Here is a 25,772-nt window from a genome sequence, read left to right as displayed (position 1 = left end):
GCTCATTTGAGATATAAATAGTATAATGTTTCTACAAATATAACGGAGTTAAAGCAACTCCCAAATCATCTGTTTGAAGAAACACCATATCTACATTAAGTTTACTCGTAATTTCAACCACATCAATGAAAAACGCTCTCTAAAACTTGCAGCATTAAGTACAAGATATGATATATTTGAAGTTTGTTTTTTTGAAAAAACAAAGGATAAAGTAGATACCTGTGCTTTTAGACATCACTGTGTATGCACACGTTCCAAATAAAGCTTTTAGATTTAGATTTACTGCTTATAATCCAGAAGGTAAAACAGAAATCGTAAAAAGAAAGGCAGCTTCTCTGGCGTGCATCAGAAGAATATTTCTAATGGCTTGAAAATTCATTATACAGGACTTATATGGGCATGTAGAATGTAGCTCGATGCTTGAATGGAGTATGAGTACATTTACATCACTCCCAATTATTTTGCTTCTCCGAAACAACTTTATTCTAACAATAAGAGATATATAATGAATCTTGATTGATAATACAAAAGATAATGGAGATGAACATTACTGGCAAAAGAAGTTTGAGCAGTGAGAACAAAATTTTAAAAGGAGACTCTACCCATGCCTTCATCAAGCAGTACCAGTTATAAGTCTCTCCTGTTGATCTAAATTTCTAATTTGCAGTACACCAATAAGCACTTGGAGGAAAAAGATTGCACTTCCAAAATATGCAGCTATAGCTGGCAGCTGCAGACACAATTTAGATGCTTAAGTGATTTACCATTACATACATTCACATCTAGAAGTCTATTTTCTGTTATAATACATTATATACTTTTAGGATATTACCCGAATAGAGTTAATGTGCAGAATAGTGGCAAGATTGACCAATGTTCCTGCCAAGACAGCCTAGAACAATAATGTAGACATGACAGGGCATTGTTAAAAACAGAAGATGTCAAACCTTTTAAATTGATTTGAGTTGTCACATTAAAAACACAACTCAAAGTTGTATACTAAAACATGCTAAAACAAGGCACAAAAGATGCTTACATTTACTATTGTTTTCTGAGCTGCAGCAACTCGTTTGAATGCTCGTTCTGACTCAAGAGTACGGACTCGTAGCTTCAAATCCCCTTGTTCCTGTAAAGCAAATATAAGGACCTATTCGTTTCTTTTGAATCTATAGACAAATGACTGCACCTTACCACAAGTAACACAATTACAAAGCATATGATGATTTGATGCCACTCTGAACAGGTAAAGACAAAAGCCACCTTTTAACTCCTAGGATTCTGGATGTGATATTTTTCATTGAAAGAAACCAATACACGCCATTAATAAGATCTTACCAGGCGCTCAATAACCTCTGCAAGTTTCTCAACTCTATCAGCTTGTCTAAAAAGATTAGAAAATGCCCGTGATTGTCGTTGCCATCTCTGACTGAAATCCTGTAACCCAAAAATTGAGAAATCAAACTTATTTTATCTTAATGAACACAAATTTAATAAGAAACCTGGCACAAACACATCTTTACAACTCATTGTTACAATATCCCCTTGCTGAAATTAGATGTAATAATAAATCATGATAATAAATTTAAAAGAAAAAAATAAAAAAATAATATAGTATAATTACAAAATAATTAAGTTTAGGTAAAGGCCGAGAAATATGTAATGAAGAGTTTGTGACTCCCTCAACATATAATATAAAAGGGTAAAAAATTAATTTGAAAAGAGATGAACGAACAAGGAGGGGAGCATAGGAATTTAAGGACTAATGGAAGAAGAAAGGGATAGGACAAAAAGAAGTAATTGACTCTTTCAAAGGGCAGAAATGATGAAGGGTTGTGACTCTTCCAAAGGTTGGTAATTGTGAAAAGTAGCAGCCATTGCAAAGGGCAGCCATGAAGAAGAGATGTGACTCTCCCCACCATCCCTCCCCCCGACCACATTGAAAGATATAAAGGGTACAAGATTTGATTGAGAAAAACAACCAAGGGAGAGCATTTTGGGAACTAATGAATTATTCTCAGCAGTAAAAACGGAAAGGGAAGACTCAATTCTCATGAAGGGTGGTGACCCCTTCACCAATAAAGTATAAAAAGGATTTCACTTCAAGCATTGCACGGTGTAAAGGGAAGTAAAGGAAAAAAGGAACATATCGAGGTTAAAAGAAGCAGAGCAGCTCTTTTAGCAGCAGACTCCTTAAGTTGAAATTATTTGTGAAAGATATGTGCAAGTCAGAACATGTATCAGCAATCAAGAAATCGCAAACAAGACAAATCAGAACGTATTACTGATTTGCGCAGAAAATGGAATCAAGTATTATAGTAGAGTTAAAAAGAATTAATCAGATAAAAGAGGAAGGCAAGAAATCTAAATCCATCCATTGCAAGAATCATTCTGATTTGTAAAAGCAGACATTAGCAGAATTAAATCACTAAGGAGGTAGGCCAAAAATAGAAGCAATCATATATTAAAGGATGCAATTACAGAAACTAGGGCAGTGAACTCGTTTTTCATCAAACAGCAATAAGTTAAGAAGTAAAAAAGATAAATGTGAAAGGACACCAATCTTGCAAAGAAGATGACCAATTTATTAGAGAAATAAAGATATTAATAATAAGCAACTGTGAGGCGATCTGTGCAGATGAAGAGAAGTTTTGGATTTGAAGAGATGGCACCTTGGAGAGGACATATCTCTTCTGCTACAAGGGAAGAGGTCGACTAGCATTCAAGGAAGAAATGAAGAGGAAGAACATAGTAAGTAAACCAAGGAGCAGACATCCACAAGACAAACAGCGGAAATAACCATCAGATAACAATATCCTCTACATCAGATAAGTTATAATAATAATTACTTAGTCATCATGACATAAGCAATGTAGATATATGTTTTATATACATGCATTTATCCATCATGTGGAAGTTTGACCTGTGGAGGATATTGGTCCATCATCGGATAATCCTGCCATGAGTGGAATGTTTGCCCAAGGGGGAGTTAGTCCGCTGTTAGATATTCCTGCCACTTGTGGAATGTTTGCTCCAAGGGGGAATTGATCCATTGTTGGATATTCCTGCTGCTTGTGGAATGTTTGACTTGTGGGGAGAACTGATCCATCATTGGATATTCCTGCCACTTGCAGGATACCCAAAAGGGAGAATTGGTCCAAAGATAGATATTCCTGCTGCTTGTGGGATGTAGGCAAGTTCACCATAATGTGAATATGACATGCTCTTAGGCTTAGTTGGACTGGGCAGTTACTGGTTCCGAAGCTCTTACCATGATGAATTTTAGATAGGTTATGTGATGGTAAACCCCAATTTGGGGACATTATAAAGAAAATCTATCATTAAGATTAGTCATATCATATGATTGAGTTAATGTTCCTAACCCTAGAATTGGACGTATCTTATGAGTTGCATCTATATTATTATTGTCTAATCTAGTTGCAAGTTTCCAAAACAGGCTTATCTCATCTTATTCTTGAGTAAGAATTACAACTATAACTACATTTTGTTCTTGTTTCAGTTTTTATTTGTGAATTGAGGGCAAAGGATAAGGTTGTCGGAGAAAGGGGCATTACAGCTGTGATATATCATCTTACCTTCACAAGTACTTCAATCCCAGCCTCTCGAAATCGTAGCAATTCCAGTGCATACCTGGAAAGAAAGCATTTGTCAGTAGATTTTTTGGAAAGGCAAACTTTTTACTGCATCAGTCTTAACAATTGATAAAAAAACAGTTGCACATCTTAATTCATACTTACGGCTTTGCAATCTCAGATATATCAAAACGAGGGTCAAGACCTTTTCCAATGCCGTCCAACACTAAAAGAAGGCAGTGCCTACCAAACATTAAAGGATAGAATCTACTAGATGACAGTTCAAATAAATTCAAATTATTTTCATATGTAATGTCTTTTGATCCTTTAATTCCAATTGTACAGAGACAAACCTGAGAATGCCCTAACAACAAATGTGAAAGTAGCTGGAAAACGGAAAGGTTGGTCCACTGCAATAGATAATAGATCCTCTCCTGTGGCGAACAACATCAACAATATCAAAATGCAGATCTGGAGTTAGTTTCTTTTACTAAATCCTTAAACCCTTTTTCTTTAAAATATAATTAAATAATTCATAATGATGAAACTAGCTGGCTTGGAAAAAATTATCGCTTCAATTCATAAAATTAGAAAAGGGCAGTGGCTTTGCATTTATCTATTGTGCAGAGTATTTTACATAGCCTACTATTTCCTTGGCAATTTTGTCCACTTGTATAAAAAAAACTTTGTTTCTTACAAACTTTTTAGTGGCAAAGAAATAAAATCACAATCTAAAGCCAACCACATTGCTGGCTCTCCTTGTCATGGTTTCCCTGTTTGGCTTCAATGCTATACCTGCTCATGAATATGTAGAGGGTTGGACCCTTTCAAAATCCTATATTTATCCTTTATCAGAAAAAATCAAAGGCCAGCTGCAGGGTGTATGGAAGAAACTTCCTAGAGATGGGGATATGCTCAATTTTATTAGAGCTTCACATTAGCAAGCGAGATCCTTAGATATGATGCTGAACAGTTTACATAGAAGCTTACTATTTTCTCAGCAATTTTGTGCTCCTATTCCAGCGCCACAAAAAAAATTCTTGCAGCCTTTATAGAGGTAAAGATATAAAAATCAAAATCTAAGGCTAGTCTCACAGAGTACGGAAGAAACTTTGTAGAGGTTAGGTTAAGCAAGATTTAAATGGGGCTCATTTCAGCAGGAGAGGTTATAAGATATGCTAATGGATGTAACTCTAAAAAAACAATATAGTTGTATAAAATATTCAACCAAAAATAAAGATGATAAATCTTTTAACAAAAGAAAAAGTCATCTAAATATAGACGACTAATATTAAACTAATTAATACAATACAACAAAATGCCTAAATGTCCATACAACTAGGATTTTAATTTCTAAATAATGAGCTAAATTAGCAAGAATCTATGGTACTAATTCTCTCCTGGTAAGATTCGTTTGGGTTGGCCACTACTATTATTGATGTGGGCTTAATATTCAAATCCTTTAATGGCCGTTCTATCAAATACACCAAGTTGTCCCTTAAACTTGATGAACTTTTCTGGAACGAGTGACAAGGTGAGTATATCTACAGTCTAGCAGTGGGGACATATTGCAACATCACCGATCCACCATTGACAAGTTGGTGCATGCAGTGATAATAAAGGCCAACATGCTTTCTTCACTCATGGAAGCCTGAATTTTCGGTTAACTTCAGAACTCCCTGATTATCACAGAACAAGGAAGTAGGCCCTATTTGAGGCATGTGCATGTCTACAAGCATCCACCAAATCCAAACTGCCTCACAAGCTGCCTTAACAGTACCACCGATATTCAACTTTGATGGAGGAGAGTGCTACTACATACTGCTTCTAATTGGTCCATGTGACTGCACCTGTGCCCAAACTGAAAACATACGTAGAAGTAAACTTTTTATTGTCAACAAAACCTGCCCATGTTGTAGAGAATGCCAAAATCAGGAGTACCATTCACATATCTCAGCACACGCTTTGCTGCAACTTAATGTTCAACTTTAGAGGTCTTGAAGCGAGAGGTGTCGCTCATAGCATAGCCTTTGTTGCTTACAGAATCCAAAAATCATCTTAAATATGAACTGAATAGTTGTTCTTCTTGATCTATTTGTGCACTTTCTCATTGCAATAGAACAATTTTTGGGTTTACACCTTTTTTTTTCTAATTTTTGTAATCCGAGATTGATACCTAACACAAGAGATCACCTATAGCTAGAACATGTAAACACCAAGGAAGAAAGTAATTTTCTATGATGATGATAGCTAACTCCTCATCATATCTTATATGCAACTATGATGTGAATTATACTTCTATTTATTATTTTGCATGTTATTATAGTTTATTTTGCAAATTTGTGGATTAAATGATAGGCCAAGGTTGTGCTAAGTTCCATGTAATGTCCCCATTTTCCAAATGAGTAATTCATTGAAGATTGTTAGCCTATCATTCCTAGACACTATAGGCTAAGTATTTTATGAGTAATTAGTTAATTAAATTTTCCATAGTACTAAGCTTCTTGGTTTTATTATTTATATTTAATTAATTTAAATTCAAAATTGAACCCTAGTTATTTTTATAAAGCGACTTTATTTTATGTAAATGGAAAATAATAAAGTAGGTGTCTTTATGAAAAGGAATATGAAATAAAAGAAAAGCAAGCGAAGTAATTCTCCCAAAGATGGAATATAAAAAGGGTTGGGAGTCCAAAAGAAATTCATTATTGACTTATTATTTTCTTTGAGAGCTTTGAGAGCTTTTGATTCCAATTCAAAAAGCCATATGATGAACACACTTGGAATGCTTGGTTGATTGGACAAAATCCCATTTCAGCCAACCTTGGTGGGTTCATACAGAATTCACAGGCATGCAGATCAATTCTAATTTTGAAAGATTTGGACCAAATAAATTTATCTCGAAAAGTCACAAGTTAACAAGTTTGGAGGTACACATTTATTAGATTTGTTGGAAAATAATAGATTTGTATATCATTGTATGTGCAATGGTGGCGCAAGAGAAATTTGAAAGAGAATTTAGTGTTGTGTGTGCATTGAAGGAATTGATTTTAAAATCTAAATACAAGTTTATCGTTGACTTCTTGCTCCTAGGGCCACCACTCACTCTTTCTGTTTAAGTGATCAATAGAAATTAATGAAGAATTTTTTTATCTTACTTTCCCAAAAGTAGTTGTATACAACAAAAATAGCCAAGTTGCCGAGTAGAGTATGGGTACAGATACAGGATACAAATTCAAGTACACAGGTAAATTAGAAAAAAGAGAAAAAAGGCTCCTTGTGTAAGGGTATAGGTACATTACACGTATGAACTCACACACACACATATACATATATGTATGTATGCCTGCATGCTAAGTCACAAGGTTCGAATTTGAGTTCGAGTTCGTTGACTATAAAATTGGAATGATGTTCGGCAAGAAAAATAATTCGGAGAAAAATTCGAATTAAATTCGCCTTATATAATTTTAATTATTGTTAAATATATGTAATATATCTCATAAATTATCAAAATAGTTAAAATTGTTTAATAGATTTAAAAACTTTTTAAACATGATGATACATTTATAAAGTATTAAGTATAAAACATGATGACCATATTATTGAAAAATTAATATATCAATATTTTAAAATATTTCATTTATAATTTAAAACAAAATTTTTATTTCACATTAACTATAAACTTAATTGATTGATTAAATATATATTCAATGAATTTGACGGAAGACCTCCGTTGGGATGAAATCGCATATGCAGGAGACAACAAAAGGGAAATTGCAGACAATGGCACAAGGAAAATTGCAGATTACAGTCTGCAGGAGCTGGCTTAAAATTTCGTCTGTGCACTCTCCATCAATACAGGGCTGTAATGGCTCGTTGAAACCTCCGTTTTCAGTATTCTGTACGTTCAAAGAAAGAATGGTTCGGAAACCCTAAAAAAGGTTGTCAGATGCAGAAAGTACTAGTTTCTAAATGTTTACAGCAATAAAAAACATAATCCCAATTTTTGTGGTCGAACAACAAGCAATTTTCATCAAATATCTTAGGAAAAATTAAAATTCGGCAATATCTGAATCTCATGCTTAAGATTCACCGAATATTGTGACTTAGCCTACATGTATGTTCAAACACCAAACTAAATATAAAATATAACTATAATTGTATAGCTATAAGAATGGGTGTAAAGGTGCTTCAAATTTGAAGCAACTTCAAGCCTATCTTCAAGTCTAATCCCATTTACCATCTTGATAGGTGTAATAGTTTCAGAAAATATTTATCGTAATTTCTCAATATAGAGATCTGATCTGATCTTTTCTCAAACTTGCTCTATTACCATGTTAAATATGATCAGATAGTGTTACATCCCAAAATTTAGACCTAATTAAAATAAGTTATAGTAGTTGAGATGATTAGTTAAAACTATCATTTTCCTGATCATGTGAAAAGGGAAGTTATAGTTAACCATTTATTTCATGTGGAAATGGTTTTTACAATGGAGTTGGTTGACAGTTATTATGTTTACTTGTTTATTGAAAATGGTAGTTAGTCGTTGCTTTATTATATTTACTTGTTAATAAAAGCTAACCATTGTTACAGATATTTGTGACACATTCTAATATTGATTTAAATGCAAGAACTTGTTATTATTGTGGAAATGTTGCATGGATGGTTGCAGGAGCAGACGAAGGGGAGAACGTATTAATTGCTAAACAAAATTTGAGGAATCAAGCACTATTCTAGTCCATTTGTTTGATCGCCATGTATGACCTCTAACTACCTTGATAAGGATTTAGCGACTGCACAATAGAGTACACCATTGGACAGTCATGAGCTACTTGGAAAAAACTTATAAAAAATATATAACTATCATTATCAAAAAATTCATGTTCAAAACCATTACCTTTGTTGTTTTGTGATGTTGTCTCCATTTTTTTATCTTTTATATATATATGTATGTATGATACCACCATGAAATTAAAGTCATACCTATAACTTGTACTTATTAATGTGTATATATACACACACATGTGCATATATCAAGAGGATATGATGTTAAAATAAACCATATTTCTTTGAACTATGCATGTATATAGATATATGCATTTTAATGGGTACGACCTTAGATAAAATAATAGCATGATGGTATCATTTAAAATTATATATATATATGTTTTTCAAAAGGAACTCTAATATTTCAAAATCTATCTCTCCATGAGAGGTGACCATGTACACTTGGCTCAACCCATTTAAATTCGGTGACCTTGTAACCGGTGCTCTTGAAAACTGTCATCTTGAGCAAGCGGACGATCAAGGCCACGGCTTGCTTGAACCAAGGCAAGGATATAACATAGCATGTCTGACTTCAGACGATCATTCTTTCCTCTCTCTCCGAACAAAATACTTCTTAATTCAGACCGCTAGTTTTCCTTATCATTTCTCATTCACTATCAGCAAGAGTCGGCTCTAAGCCGTGCAGTTGAAGCATCGACCAATCTATCAAGAGACTTTTGATTAGGTTATGTTCTACATCTATGCTACCGATTTTATGATCTATATCTATGCATCAGAATTTATGTTCAATGTGTATGCACCCAATTTATGTTATATGGCTATGCTCTATGGCTTCTTTGTTCCAAAATCTTTGAAATCGTTAAATTTTCAAGTGAAGGCTGACGTACAAGATGTGTAAATTTCATTATGGTCTGTGTCCCTTCTCTGTCTTACATTTGCAATATTTACCTTTCATTTTGCCACAAGTTCTGTACTAAAGTGTCATACTGAAATATAAGTGTGGCATGTTACAAGAATTGAATTACATCATTACACAAGATTGTTACTCGCTATGTACCCGCTAATGGATAGGAATCCATGGTTAATCAAGATGATCTATATTAGAATTACTTTCTCCAAGGACTCACGCTGGCTGGAGTAGCCAATGTAAGGGGGTGAAGAGGAAGGAATCCTTGCAAGGGAAGGTAACATAAATCAGAACTTCAATATATGTAAACATGGTAAGTTTTATAATGATTTCCAAAAGAACATCCAAGTAAGCTCATTTTGTCCGATATGTACCTTGTTGTCAAGTCAAGAGGTGGTGATCGGGTATTAGAAACCCATCTAAATCCTTGGCCAAGGTCGTTTAGAGACATGCTTACCTATTTTGATCACACGATGTAAATGGTGCCAGTTAATCAGGCATGCCTGCCTATTACTAAGCGGACATTCTAAACACCGGTATGCTCAGATGGCTGGACTATCGTGCCCCAAGCCTAACCCCAGGGTGGGGAGGGCCTTTCTTGTTAAAAGATAGTGTGGGGATTATAACGTCCATGGTTGGAAGGTTAAGCCTATGTCAATGCTTCTCTTACCGGAATGCCGAGGCTTGAACAACGTCTTCAAATATTTTCAGTTAGATTTAGTATTTTTTTTGGATCCTATCTTAGAAGATTGTTATTATATAATTCGTAGAATATATTGAAATGATTTAGTTTCTCTTGAATTGTTATAGAAATCAGTTAGTTACTTATTTCAGTTCTGAAAGATTAATTCAATTACTTTCACATGAAATGGATTGTAAGGTGTAAAAGATGTTTACTTCGGTAATATGGTTGTGTGTATTACTTTTCGTAACTGTTTTACATTCTTTAGGTTGTTTGGTACAAGATACAGATTTCAAAATTATCTATTTTTCAGTCTAGTAATTTGATATGTTACATATGGTATCAGAGCATTGGGTTCAACACTGAACCTCGGGCACATCACCTAGCAAATTAGTAAACCTGAAAATTTCTTTATATTTAAATGTAACATGATGTATACATGAAAGACTCCTCGCAAGAAGGCGTGGCATCCCATATTTCCCTACTTGATTAAGAACATGCCAAACTATGATTACTCCTATTGTTCCATCCCTCGGGACAATGGAACCTTAAAACAAGCTTTGGAACGAAGGAAGAAGGAAAGGGTCAGATGGACTTTTGCTAGGAAGGCAACTTATAGAGATAAACTCATCAAAGCATGGAATGCTCGACAGATTAACCCCCTTATGCTCTTCCATAAAACTTGGCTAGTGCGAGATATGCACAAAATCGAAACTGAACAGAAAACCCAAGAATAGGGCATTGGAATGTTCAAAATTATATTATAAAGCCCTCAAAAGAGGAAATTTTGTAAATAAACCTTGCTACAATTGTTAGCTAAGGAAATGAAGGAATAAATAAGTGATTAAGCAAAATTCTAATCTTGTGCGAATCTCTTTTAAGTAGAGTATGAACAGGAAATTGACTTAAACATTGTACGTCATTTTTAAATTTTTTTCAGGCCAACTAAAATAGGAAACACAAACAACAATGGAAACACTACACACAATGAAAACAATCCACCCTTCCCCTCGGATCTGTTGCTTTAGGTTTTGTAAGACATGCAAACGAAGCTAGAAAGTATGGAAAAGAAAATGAACAATCTGGCAGCCTAGACAGGGTGAGATCAAGTGGAGACGCAATCTTCGGCTCCTCTCGAAACTGTCACAGTGAAGGGAATACTAAAGCCTCACTCACACAAACTGAGAATCAAAAGAAATTGGAAATAGTTAATAACTTATCCTTGAATATCAAAAAGATCAAACCTCCTAAGTTTTTTGGTTTCGAATCCGAAGAGGATGCAGAAGCATGGTTGACCGAAATGGAACAACACTTTGAGATTAGGAATTCCTTGGAAACCTCAAAGGCAGTTTGCGGAATATACCATTTTTAGGGGAAGTTGCTACTTGGTGGGGAAACACTATCATGTCCCCTCTTTTAGCTCAGTCTAGCAGAGACATGTGAGTCAGCTTATTATGGGGTCTTGTAAGCTGACAGGGTTGGATAAAGACCCAGTATGGTTATTTAGTGTTGGGGACTTGATGTTCTGGCAGTTGTTGATCAGTTGGGAGACGTTCCTTGTTTTTAGGAGGCAGTTCCTACTTTTTAGGACGTATGATCTTGCCCAGGGTTGGGTCTCCATGAGATTACTCTTTGGGTTCAGTTTTAGAGGAATAGGGCTTGTTTCCTAAATTTTAGGAGCATCCCTAGATTTTAGGGATGAGACTACTAGTGGATCCTTGATTTCCGACTTCAATCACAGACAGGTGACAGGATGATTTTATGGTTTGTGATGTCAGTTGGGCATTTTGTGGCTATTTGGATTATATTTTTAATATTTCCTAAGTTAGCGTTTAATAATTAAATAAGGCTAAGTCATTAGCCATTTTGGAGTAATAAGGGGTTTTTGGCCTCATCTGGATGCGCATCCTATGGTGTGATAGCTCGTTGGAAAGGTCTCGAAATTCTCTAAATCTTGCTCTTCGGTCTCAGGGCAATTTAGTGATCAGATTTCTGTCTATGAGGGAAAAGGTCATTTTCTAGTAACATGACCACTTTAAAATAAGAAATTATAACACTTTCACTACCCAACGCCACTTGGAGACACTTAGGGTTCGATTTGTATTTGAGAGGGGTTATAAAGAGATAGAAGCTTCATTCTATGATCATCTTTTGCATATTTGACAACTTGTTTATGAATTTGCTCTGAATGGGCGATTTCTAGTCTGGGACGCAAACCCCAGGTTAGTGATTGGCTGAGACGTAGCCCTCAGCAATCTTTGGCACTGAATCTCTTAGGCATTGTGCGTGGTGATTAAGGACAAAGGCATCAATTCTCATTGGGGTTTCAGCGTGGCATATCATCTTTCCAGTTGGGACGTGGTTCATTGCAGCCCGTTGGATGTCATTTGCCCGGTGGATGCCATTTGCAGCAAATGCACCACGTGGTGTATAGAGTATTGCTTGTATTCACCTCCAAATGTATGCTGGATTTGAGAACAATCTTCACCTTCCAGTTTGACATCAAATTTGTATGTGAGCTTTAGGAAATGCATTGGATTTATTGCTTAGCTCTATAATTCAGACAAATCTGCCTGGTACGGTTTGCAATAATTCTGATTTTTGTTATATGCCCAATTTATTTCAGTCTTGTTTCATGTTTGTTGTTCCCTATTCCTTTCTATGTTATAAAACCATCAAAACACAAAAACAAACAAACCTTTTTGCACTTTTGTTTAGTTCTACAAGAAAATATAAATAAATGGGAAAGCAAAATAAAAAATAAAAGATTACAGCAGTTTAACAGAAGAGATCCATCAAGAATCTTTCAAACACAAAAGTTGAATTGAATATTAAGACAACTGAAATTACCTGGGAAAAATTAGTGGCCATCTTTACGAATCGTTGGTTACCCCAAACCTTCTATGACCAAAAGTTGTTGGCCTTCTAGAGTCTTAAGCAAGGGGATAGGTTTGTACACAAATATTGGGAAAAATTCACCCGCTTGCTGAAGTACGTACCTCTGTATCAACAAGATAGGAATTTGAAGGTGAGAAAATTTATTATAGGGTTAAATAATAGGATCAGAGGAGCAGTTGATGTTCTCACTCCCTGAACCATGCAAGAAGCCCTAGAAAAGGTTGTTCAACAAGAACATAAAATAAAAAGAGATGATTCCATTCGAGATAATAAAAGCAAAACAAGTTGGAATTCAAAAGGGATAGATTCTGGATCCCACAAGAAACAATTCAAGGACTACAAACCCAACAAACTGGAGCCAAGAGGAAATGGTAACAAGGACTTCAAAAGTAACCCCAATACAAATAAGAACGGAAAAGGCAATGAATGAAAAGGACCACCAGCAGGATGCTACAATTGTGGCAGCGATCACTATGCTAACAAATGCCTAGTAAGGCAAACACCAACCAACCACCTCGACCACCACTACCACTATTAATTCTGTAACTTCGATCTCATACTGATCTGATTTTACAGATCGTACTGATCATGTAATACATGTATATCCTCATTTGGATTCGCCTCTTTAATGTCTTAGATTGTTAACCTTATCGGTGACCTTCCTAGGAGCATTTATTAATGTTTCTCTGCATGATTGTTGTTATTATATTTACTAACAAATTATGTTTAGGAGATGCCGATCTTGGAGTATAATAACTAAGATATATATAAGGGCCGACCTAGGAGGAGACATGTCCTTTCTAAGGACATGCCTCTTGGCTACATTATAATTATAAGGTTAGAATGAGGTTAGAGAACACACAATACAAAATAAAGTAAAAACATTTCCAGAATTGAGATTATACCATTGAAAACACTTCATATAAGTCTGATACAAAAGATTATCTTCAGCAAGCAACTAAGAAGGTATTATTTCAGTCTGATTTATAGCAGAATTTGCAGAAACTTTACATGGTATTAGAGCTCTGGTAGTCGAAACTAGGCTCTGCAAATTGACAATCAGATATAAATATCTAGCAACATCCTTCTACATTCAGTGGCTAGCACAATCAGACCCGAAGATAGGTTTGATGGAAAGAGAAACTTTGTTGCTTGGAAGTTCAGAATTATGATGATTCTTGAAGACAATGATGGGAAACAGTTTGTTGATAAAGAATCCAAGCGACCTAATGTTGATCCTTATAAAACTATCTGGAGTAAAGGAAACAAGAAAGCCATGCAAATCATATTAGATGGAGTAAAAAATGACATAGTACCTATGCTCATTAAACATCAGACAACATTTCATATGATGAATGCATTATTAAATGCATATGAGGTTAACAATGCGACTAGAACCCTTGCACTAAAAAGGCAATTAAACTTCTTAAGGGTGGCTAGTCTAAGAGATGAACTTGCAAGTATAAGGGCCATAATTGAAGAGAAGGAACTAACACTTATGGCTATAGGTGGCTAGTCTAAGAGACAAACTTGCATTATAAATATAAGGTTAGAATGAGGTTAGAGAACACACAATACAAAATAAAGTCTGCTTCTCTACATTTCTGCCATATACAAACTAATGCAGGGTAAAAACATTTCCAAAATTGAGATTATACCATTGAAGACACTTCATATAAGTCTGATACAGAAGATTATCTTCAGCAAGCAACTAAGAAGGTTTATTTCAGTCTGATTTATAGCAGAATTTGCAGAAATTTTACAACCACCACAGCAGCATATCTACCAACAAAGGATACACGCAGCACTAGACAATTGGTTGGCAGAATAGCAGATGGGTCCAATAGAAACTCTGGGTAAGATCTACAGAAACCCTATCTCCATATTAATAGATATTGGAGCCATAGAATGTTTTATATCTCCAAAACTGTTAAGTAGATTTCCCAAGAGGTCTAATTACATGGCAAAAACATGGACAGTTGTGTATGCAAACCTGTCAAGGGCTAAAGTAGAGCAGTGTCTGTTTGAGGCATCAGTTGACTTTGTAAAATTCTCTACAGAATTAAACCTATATGTAGCACCTCTTGGGTTCTATGATATCACCATAGGCATCAATTGGCGAAGTGAACACAAGGCCAAGGTTGATTATCTCACCAAAATAGTAGAATGTTTGGATGACCAAGGCAACCTTGTAAGCATCAAGGGAGTTTTGCATGAAATCAAACCACGCCAGATATTTGCCATGCAACTCAAGAAATGTGGAAGAAAAGGCTGCCTAATGACTTGAGAGAATCTATAGATACTACTTATGGTGATGACTACATCTTTGAAGATGGAGAAATTAGAGAAAAATTGAGGGAATCCTTTGAGGAGAAGTATCCATACCTCAAGAAATTTTAGGATGTGTTTCCAGAAGAACTTCTAGGATTACCCCCATTTAGAGTGTTTGATTTTTCTATAGACTTGATACCTGGGGCAGAACCTATATCCCGAGCTTTTTATCGAATGACCACCACAAAGTTGATGAAATTACAAATACAGTTACAAGATATGTTAGATAAGAAACTTATTCAACCCAACGTTTCACCTTGGGGAGCCCCAGTAATGTTCTTCAGGAAGAAGGATGGGACTATGAGACTATGTATAGACTATAGGATGCTCAATAAGGTCACCATCAAAAACCAGTACCCACTTCCTAGATTTGATGATTTGTTTGATCAAATGAAAGGTGCTACAATATTCTCAAAAATTGACCTAAGGTTGGGGTATCATTAGCTCCGTATTAAAGATGAAGACATTTACAAGACTGCGTTCAGAACTAGATATGGGCATTATGAGTTAACAGTACTACCCTTCGGGCTAACTAATGCTCCAGCAGCCTTCATGAACCTGATTTTGGATAAGTTTGTATTGGTCTTTATAGATGATATTTTGATTTACTCATGAAACGAAAGAGAACATCAAGAGCATTTAGAAAAAGTTCTATAGATGTTGAGAGAACATAAGCTATATGGGAAGTTGTCTAAGTGTGCCTTTTATCAAAAAAAAAAATCCAATATCTAGGACACATTATATCGGCTCAAAGGATAGCTGTGGATCCTTCAAAAATTAAAGCCATCAAGGCAAGGCCCATACCTAGGAATGTGACATTGGTCAGAAGCTTCATGGGGTTAGCAGGATTCTATAGGAAGTTTGTTAGAGATTTTTCCAAGATAGCTTACCCGATCACCTCACTTCAGAAGAAAGGGAATAAATTTATTTGGACCAAGAAATGATAGACAACCTTTGAGTACTTGAAACAGAAGTTAACTACTGCACTAATACTTGAGTACCAAATCCCCAAAAGAAATTTGTGGTTATAACTGATGCATCCAGGGAGGTATTAGGAGTTGTACTGATGCAAGAGGATCAAGTTGTTGCATATGAATCTAGAAAACTGAAAAACTATGAGCAAAACTATGCCTGACATGATCTAGAATTAGCCACCATTGTGGATGCCCTCCAAATGTGGAGGCACTACTTTATAGGGAAGCCTTTAGAACTTCGATCAAATCATCATGACCTAAAGTACATTTTCACTCAACCCAACCTTAATGCCAGACAAAGGAGATGGTCGAAATTTCTAGTAGATTATGACTTTGACATTAGCTACATTATGGTAAAGAGAATAAGGTAACAAATGCCTTAAGCCGACGGAAGCATATTTCCGCTATGGTTGTCATAGATATTAGATTAAAGGATTAGGTATTACAACATTTAAAGCGGGAATGACTTCTATGCAGAGACCAGTCATGTACTTTTCAGAGACCCACAGGACCCCACATACAAAGACTTCAAGATAGAAGAAGATGGATTATTGAGGTATGGTAGTAGGATGTACATACCCAAAGCACCAAAAATTCAAAGAATGATTTTAGAAGAATTCCACTAAGCCCACTATTCAGGACACCTTGTAGTAACTAAAATGTTGACAAATATAAAACCCTTATATTTTTGGAAGGAAATGAAAAGAGAAATAACAAATTATGTGGCAAGATGTCTAGAGTGCCAGAGAGTCAAGGCAGAACACCGCTATCTAGCTGGCCTCCTACACCCAAAGAAAGTACCAGAATGGAAATGGTAGATAATCACCATGGATTTTATACAAGGACTACCCATGACTCAAAGCAAACAAAACACCACTTTAGTGGTAGTAGATAGATTAACCAAAGTGGCCCAATTCATACTCGGTAATTTGACTGATGGAGCACCAAATATTGCTCACAAGTTCGTGCGAGAAATTTTCAGATTTCATGGAATTTCGTAAAAGAATATATTTGACAGGGATGCGAGGATAACATCCAGATTTTGGCAAACACTATTCTCGGCCTTAGGAACCAAACTAAATATTAGTTCTGTTTATCATCCAGAAACCGACGACCACACAGAGAGAGTAAACTAGATTTTGAAAGATCTACGAGTCTATTGCATGGATTGACAGTACCAGTGGGAGATGTACCCACCCTTAGTAGAATTTTCTTATAATAACTCCTATCAATCTGCTATCAAGATGGCACCCTTTGAAGCCTTGTACGACCGTAAATGCAAAACTCCTATAAGCTGGAATCGTATTCAAGGTAGGATTGTCATTGGGCCTAAAATGTTAAAAGAGATGGAAGAACAAGTAGTTCAAATCCATCAGAGATTGAAAGAAGCAAATGATAGACAGAAAAATTATGTAGATGCAAAAAGAATACCTAGGGAATTCTCAGTAGGAGAAAAGGTTCTATTAGAAGTAAAACCCCAAAAGAGTACCATCAAGTTCATTAAGCATGCCTAATTGGCCCCAAGATATGTGGGACCCTTTGAGGTGTTGGAAGTTGTGAACCCAATAGCCTACAAAATCGCACTACCTCCAGTCCTTGCTAGGATGCATGATGTCTTTCATGTGTCATATCTTAAGAAATATATCACTCATCATGAGCATAGAATTGAGTGGAATCTTTTACAAGTAGGAGACCCAGCCGTGGTGAAAATAGAACCACTCAAAATACTCAAGGTGTGTAAGCTTCGCTTACGAAATCGAGACATAGCTCAATGCAAGGTCCAGTGGGACCAATATGCTGAAGAGAACACTAATTGGGAAGACTATGATGATATCTTCCAGAAATTCCCTCATCTTTTCTCTAGGACCAGAGCATAAACATTTTCTTGTTTTTAATTTAAAACATTATGTGATTACATAGGCACCTTTAAATTTCTATTGGTAATTCATCGAGGATGATGAAAACATAAGGGAGGGAGGTATGTTACATCCCAAAATTTTGACCTAATTAAAATAAGTTATAGCCGATGAGATGATTAAATAAAAGTATCATTCTCCTGATCATGTAAAAAGGGAAGTTATAGTTAAACATTTATTTCATGTGGAAATGGTTGTTATAATGGAGTCCGTTGATAGTTATTATGTTTACTTGTTTATTGAAAATGGTAGTTAGTCGTTGCTTTATTAAATTTACTTGTTAATGCTAGCTAACCATTGTTGCAGTTATCTGTGATATATTCTAATATTGATTTAAATGGAAGAACTTGTTATTAATGTGGAAATGTTGCATAGGTGGTTGCAGGAGAAGACAAAGAGGAGAAAGCATAGCTAAACAGGATTCAAGGAATGGGGCACTATTCTAGTCCATTTGTTCATTCACTAGGTATGACCTCTAACTACCTTGATAAGGATTTAACGACTTCACCATAGAGTACACCACTGGAAAGTCAGGAGCTACTTGGACAAACATATAAAAAATATATAACTATCACTATCAAAAAATTCATGTTCAGAATCATTAGCTTTGTTGTTTTGTGATGTCATCTCCATTTTTCTCTTTTATCTATCTATCTATCTATATATATGTATGTATAAATGTATGATACCACCATGCTATTAAAGTAATACATATAGTTCGTATTTATTAATATATGTATATAAATACGTATATACATATATATACACATATACATGTGCACATATCAAGAGGATATAATGTTAAAATAAACCATATTTCTTCGAACAACACATGTATATAGATATGTGTATTCTAATGGGTACGACCTTGGATAAAATAATAGCATGATGGGATGATATATATATATATATATATATATATATATATATATATATATATATATATATATATATATATATATATATATATATATATATATATATATATATATATATATATATATATATATGTTTTTCAAAAGAACTCTCTAATAATTCAAACTTATCTCTCCATGAGAAGCAACCATGTACACTTGGCACCACCTTTTTAAATTCAGTGACCTTGTAACCAATGGTCTTGAAAACTATCATCTTGAGCAAGCGGACGATCAAGGCCACGGCTCGCTTGAGCCAAGGCAAGGATATAACATAGCATGTCTGACTTCAAACAATCATTCTTTCCTGTCCCTCTAAACAAAATACTTCTTAATTCAAACCGCTAGTTTTGCTTATCATTTCTCATTCATTCTCAGCAAGAGTCGGCATTAAGCCCTGTGGTTGAAGCATCGACCAATCTATCAATAGACTTCTGATCAGGTTATGTTCTACATCTAAGCTCCCCATTTTATGATCTATATTTATGCACCAGAATTTATGTTCAATGTCTATGCACCCGATTTATGTTCTATACCTATGCTCTATGGCCTCTCTGTTTCAAAATCTCTGAAATTGTTAACTTTCCAAGTGAAGGTCATCGTATAGGATGTGTAAATTTCCCTATGGTCTGTATCCCTTCTCTATCTTATGTCTGCAATATTTACCTTTGGTTTTTCCACGAGTTATGTACTAAAGTGTCATACTGAAATATAAGTCTGGCATGTTGCAAGAATTGAATTATATCATTACACAAGATTGGTAATCGTGGTGTACCCGCCAATGGATAGGAATCCATGGTTAATCAAGATGATCTATATCAGAATTACTTTCTCCAAGGACTCACCTTGGTTGGAGTAGCCAAAGAAAGGGGATGAAGAGGAAGGAATCCCTGCAAGGGAAAGTAATAAAAATCAGAACTTCAAATATTAATCATGATAAATTTTATAGTGATTTTCAAAAGAACATCCAAGTAAGCTCATGTTTGTCCAATATGTACCATGTTGTCAAGTCGAACGGTGGTGATCGGATATTAGAATCTCATCTAAATGCTTGGCCAAAGTCGTTTAGAGGCATGCTTGCCTATTTTGACCATAAGATGTTGGTGGTGCCAGTTAACTAGGCATGCCTGCCTATTACTAGTTGTTATTTTGATATATGTTTTGAACTTTTGATACCATGGATTTCGTAATCCATGAATATTGTAGACATTTGACATTGCAGTGACACTATGTTTATTATTCAGTTTTTTTCCTCCAAAAATTTGCTTTTATACTTATGTGATCTATGCAAAATTGTGTATGTGTATTAAGTAGCGTCTATTCACCTCAATTATTGTGTATTTGATGTTAATTGACTAAAAGATGCATGAAAAATCTTAAAATCCTTAAAAATCTTTGAATTTCATAGGTATTTCAATTTTTCGAATCCAGTCGCCAAGTCCGAGTCTGAGTCGGATTTTGACTTTCCGAGTCAAACGCGAGTCCGAGTCCCGAAACTATGGTTTATACTTAATACCGCCAAAAACAGATAACTTGCCTCCCGATAACTAGTTTGGTCAACCTTAATAATATGTATTTTGTGATTGGTCTAATTAATATATGTTTAATGTTATAATATAATGTTTATATATATATATATATATATATATATATATATATATATATATATATATATATATATATATAACTTCATTTATTATAAATGTATATTAATTTCTTCAGCAAAATACAATTATCCAATTTTGTATACAAAGATAATTTATGTATCTACGAATGAATTGTATAGTAATCAGTTACCCAACTAAAGGTATCAATCATCAACATGTACATATGCATGTATGTTCAAACACCGAACTTATAAATATAAAATATAACTATATAGCTATAAGAAGAGCAATACTCAAATTTACAAGAGAAAATAAATAAATATTTTAAATAGCATTTTACCATCCTAAATTGTAAGCACTTATTTAGCGTATAATTTTTGTATTTATTAGCCACCTTAATGTGTATTTTCATAGTAGGACTTCATATAACACTTAATGAACATCTAAATTAAAATGTGGGTCCTCTATCATTCCAATCTTGTCCAAAATCGAGGTAGGCCCTTATTTAAGTGTTCTCTTTTTTCTTTTCTCCAATCATATAATTTATTTCATCACCGAAGCCCTATGTTACAATTTGTGGCCTTTGTGTTTTGACTTGATCTCAAAATTGATTGTACTCTATAATTTGGCATCTCCTAATTATCCAGGAACTACGGTTTTGATCTAAGCTTTGGTTGGCTGGAACATAATGCCTAGAGCATTTTGTTCCACGAGGATCAAGTTTGAATTGGATTTGTGGTCTTCTCTCAAAGGTTTAGTGGGCTATTTGAATCTATAATTGATTTGCTTATGTTTTGACCCCCAAGATGTTGCGAGAGGTATATAAACGCCCTATTGCTCATCATTTTGGCATCTACTATTGAGCATCCATAACTATTATCAAGCATTTGCATTCACTAACAAGCATTCAAGCATTCAAGATTTAAACTTCTTTTCAAGTATTAAAGATGTTATTTTCTATGGATACACCTACATCTACATCTTTACTCTTTTCAATCAAGCATTATGGTAAACTACAATATTTGTTACATAGGGTTTTGTCTTCCATGATTTCCCTTTGGTTTTTGTGTTAAAGCTATTTGCATCGACATATTTGATCACATCCAAAGAAGCATTTGAATTATCAAGGTATGGTACATTTTATTTTTCTAGATCTAGCCTCTACAATATGAGAGCACACTTTCATTTCAAGGTTGTTCTAGTTAAGAGTTTGACCAAGGGAAACCCCTCTATCCAACCTTCTTCCTTGTTTTTTTGTGTGGAGGTATAGGTAGCGCATATGTTGGGACTTGATTTGACAAGTATAAGTTTTGTCGAGAGGTCCTCAACTATAAGCAGACAAAAACCCTAGGAATGAACCCTTGGGCTTTTTTTCTTGATATCTCACCTTCACATTTGGGTTACAAGTTAGTACAACTCTTTCTATTTTATGACACTATAGTTTCTTATCTCTCTTGCTAGCCTGTATTTTCCCAAAACTGCTTAATTTAGCTTATTCTGGTCTTTATCTTGCATCATTAGATTAATTTACCAAACCCATTTGATTCTTAATCATAATGGCGAAGGATCATTGCACTCACTTAGCGCTTCCATTTCATTCTTAATCATAAGGGCAAAGGATCATTGCACTTTCTTAATGCTTAAGACCCATTTGAGCCTATTAGGTCATCTTCCTTCCAATTGTGCATTAAGAAAAGTAGACAAATCACTTGCGTATCTTGTCTCCCTTTACCTACTATACATTTTGATGAATGCGATTCCCAACATTTCCATTCTAATTTTAATGTTAGATCTCCTTTGTGCGCTTGATCTAATTCTTAGGTCTAATTTTCATCATGGAGTTCACTAACTTAGAATGGCGTGTGATAAGTTATATTGTCATGTTTCTCCTTTTCATCAATCACATGGAGTGAATTTAATAATGTGAAAATTGATTCCTTTATATACCTTTTCAATTACTTTATCCAATTGGCCTTCAAAACTTTTTTGATAAAACGCGTGGCACATTACCCAAAATTGATTAATAGACCATGCTAATTAAGGATTAACATCTAGGATGTCATCCCTACATTGCCAAGTATTTAAGTTGACAAGGCAATTCAATTCCTTAGGCCAAATTGCCAATTCAGTACCACTTGTCTTGTATTCTGCGATATAAACAAGCCTTTGTATACTTCATCCAAAACATGTGCCAATTGACATCTTAACATAGGCGAACATACTTGCATCAAATTCAAACATTATTCTAACTATATCCAAAATTGTCGCCGATAATACTTACTCTACTAAGCTCGCAGATAAAAACAATCTAACTGTTGACTATCTTTCTGTAATATACTTAGTCATTTTCCTTGATTAACCAAAACCTAAAATGATTACTAAATCAAATGACCTTACTAGATGATAGTCATTTTCCTTGATTAACCAAAACCTAAAATGATTACTAAATCAAATGACCTTACTAGATGATTATGTTGCCATCAATAACAACATTCATGCCCTATGTTCTGGTCACTTGCCAACAAAATCGTGACATTCCGAGTTTGAGAACTTCCTTTGGACACTCGAAGAGAGAAGGCATGATAGGGTTAAGCATTGGGTATGTTTAAACATGGCGAAATTTTGTAACTACAAAGAGATGAAATGATTGCAATTAGAGGCTAGTTTAGCTCGCTAGGTGAATTGGAGAACATATAGGGGTATACATTGGATGGGTTTAGACAAATGGCAAGTCATATTTGTTGTTATTGGTAAGCTTAATGGATGTTTGGACTTTATTCAATGAAAGGACCAAATTGGAACTTGAACACTACTCAAAAAGAAGAAAGAAGCATATTTCCATTAGTAAGGATGTTGATGAGATCTTGCTCTAGAATAGTAAGAGAATATATTGAAACATCTTGTATTATATATTCGCTTGAATAAAAAAATTCTTTTATATTTTGTAGTTGGCCTCTTTTCTATATCCCTTTGTACTATAAAATCAATTTTCATTTTATGCTCTTGTTCTTAGTCCTCGAGGATATTCTTGCAAGAAAAGAAGAATGGTGCATTAGGAATGTTGTCGAAACAATTATGCAAGTGATGGTAGCATCAAGGATTACAAAGAAAAGTCGAGACAAGAGGGCTCTCCTAGTGAAAGGGGATAGACTACAAAGGGATTTCTGTTCTAATATTAGATAATGAGAAAGATATCTTCCATAATTGGGACCATGTATGCTTCTATGTCAGAGGGAGGAGGATTTGTTTCAATTGACTTCTGAGGATCTTGGTCATATTGGTTCAAAGGGAGTGGACCATGTCAAGATGGTTTTTCTAATGACAAACACCCAAAGGAAATGAAGTTTGTGCACTTTTGAGACAAGCTTTTAATTGTGGAGAATGAAGCCCTTGCTGAGAAGGAGTCTCCATTTGTTTGAATAGCCATCACAAGTAACCTTGGACAAGAAGTTCAAATGGTTGAAATTTGTCTTAGAGAGAGCTACATCAACATGAAGATTTTTTAATGAGTTATTCTCTGTGTGAGAGAAGTTCGAGGTGCAATAACTTTTTAATGAGTTCTTTGTGAGGGAGAAGTTTGAGGTGCAATCCCTTCTTAATGAGTTCTTCTCCATGGGAGAGAAGTTCAAGGTGCAATCCCTTGTTAATGCATTCTTCTTTGTGAGAGAAGATTGAGCTATTAGCTCTTGTGGCATTCTTCTCTATGAGACAAGTCTGAGGTATCAACCCTTGTAGCACTCTTCTATTGAGCGAGAAGTTTGAAGTATCAACCCTTGTTCTACCCTTTGGGAGTAGCTATGGTGCATCCACTTTCTAATGTGGTTCAAGGTGGATGTCATGTGTGTGACGACATGACAACATCACGTGAGAGAATTAGTGGTGACTTCTTGTACTCGTGTGTTCACCCTTTGGATGAGCCATGCTAAATATCAATGTAAGGTGGCAATCTCACAATGATAGACACTTTGTGCATCTTACCATCATTGTGCATTGACGATCTCACAATGATGGTGGACATCTCGTGAAGTGATATTTATGGATAGTCATAATGGTGGATATCACAAGGAATGATATTTATGGACAGCCATAATGGTGGATATCATGAGTTGTGATATTTATGGATAGTTGTAATGGTGGATATCACATGAAATGATACCTATGAATAAGTCATAATGGTTGAAATTGCAAAGTGATATCATCACAATAAGGTGATGTGAATAGTAAGAAGGATTCCTCCCTAGCTAAGAGGAGAGTTGATGTTATTGTAGCTATGATCGGATTCCTTCAGGCTGACACAGATAACATAAATGGTTGTGGTAATATAATTATATTATTGTGATACTATAAATATTATTATTGTGATAATATAATAATCATATTCTATTATTATTATATTATTATAGTAAGGGAAGAGTGGTGGCACTTGGTGAAGAGGCACCAGCGATAAGTATAAAGGAAGAAACTATATATCCTCTCTTCAAGAAATTTGAATTGCATAACTTCAAACGAAATAACACCAAGGATTTTTTTTATCCTGGGAAAAACCCTCCTCACTGAGGGAGACAACCCAGCCCACATAGAATAATGCCTTGATTCTGAATTGCAAATCACTACACACTCCTTGCTCAAAATTGATATCAATCAACCTGATAATCAATGAGCCTGCAACATGTCTGATGCAAATCGTTTCAACTGAAAATTACAAAGATACTGCTCAAAGGTACAGAGATAACACAGGCTAGAAAATAACAAAAAATATCTGTCACAGTGGGAAGAATATATGCAGAATAGATGAAATCACAAAGAAATTACTGCCATCGATAATACTGAAATTCAGAGAGGAGCTCGATACTGCACATATCTACTTTTCTTACTCATAATAAAAAAAACAATAATATGTCTTTCGAATGAATACCAATAACTGGAAGACGATAATACAGATTCACAATATAAGAAAAATCAGAACATGAATAGACATCTTTAGCATAACCGATGTCTTTGATGGAGAGAAACTGCCATCAGGGATATGAAACAACGTACATTGCTCACATGGATGCCAACTCAGAAATAAGCCATGAATCATACAACAAAATACCCAAACAATGAACAGTGCCAAGATATATCAAAATGGCACAAGTAAACCTTTTTGACACAGCTAACGA

General features: G+C 34.9%; 1 protein-coding gene across 1 annotated transcript in view; it reads right to left on the bottom strand.

The window, feature by feature from the left end:
* Positions 1-252: 252 nt before the first annotated feature.
* Positions 253-25,772, bottom strand: part of ATH13 (ABC2 homolog 13) — a 214,946-nt gene continuing 189,426 nt past the window's right edge. Inside the window, exons 14-20 of the mRNA XM_089805163.1 lie at positions 3,944-4,024; positions 3,756-3,816; positions 3,594-3,648; positions 1,336-1,434; positions 1,037-1,126; positions 833-892; positions 253-730 (exon numbers count right to left, since the gene is read on the bottom strand). Of these exons, the coding sequence (XP_089661289.1) occupies positions 614-730; positions 833-892; positions 1,037-1,126; positions 1,336-1,434; positions 3,594-3,648; positions 3,756-3,816; positions 3,944-4,024 (563 nt within the window). The 3' untranslated portion in view covers positions 253-613. The remainder of the gene's footprint in view (positions 731-832; positions 893-1,036; positions 1,127-1,335; positions 1,435-3,593; positions 3,649-3,755; positions 3,817-3,943; positions 4,025-25,772) is intronic.

The sequence above is a fragment of the Cupressus sempervirens genome, chromosome 10 (assembly GCF_028749045.1).
Source record: "Cupressus sempervirens isolate cs-2001-9-10 chromosome 10, ASM2874904v1, whole genome shotgun sequence".
NCBI classification, from domain to species: domain Eukaryota; kingdom Viridiplantae; phylum Streptophyta; class Pinopsida; order Cupressales; family Cupressaceae; genus Cupressus; species Cupressus sempervirens.
Note: the sequence above shows the minus strand (reverse complement) of the source record. Positions and strands in the feature narration are given on the sequence as shown.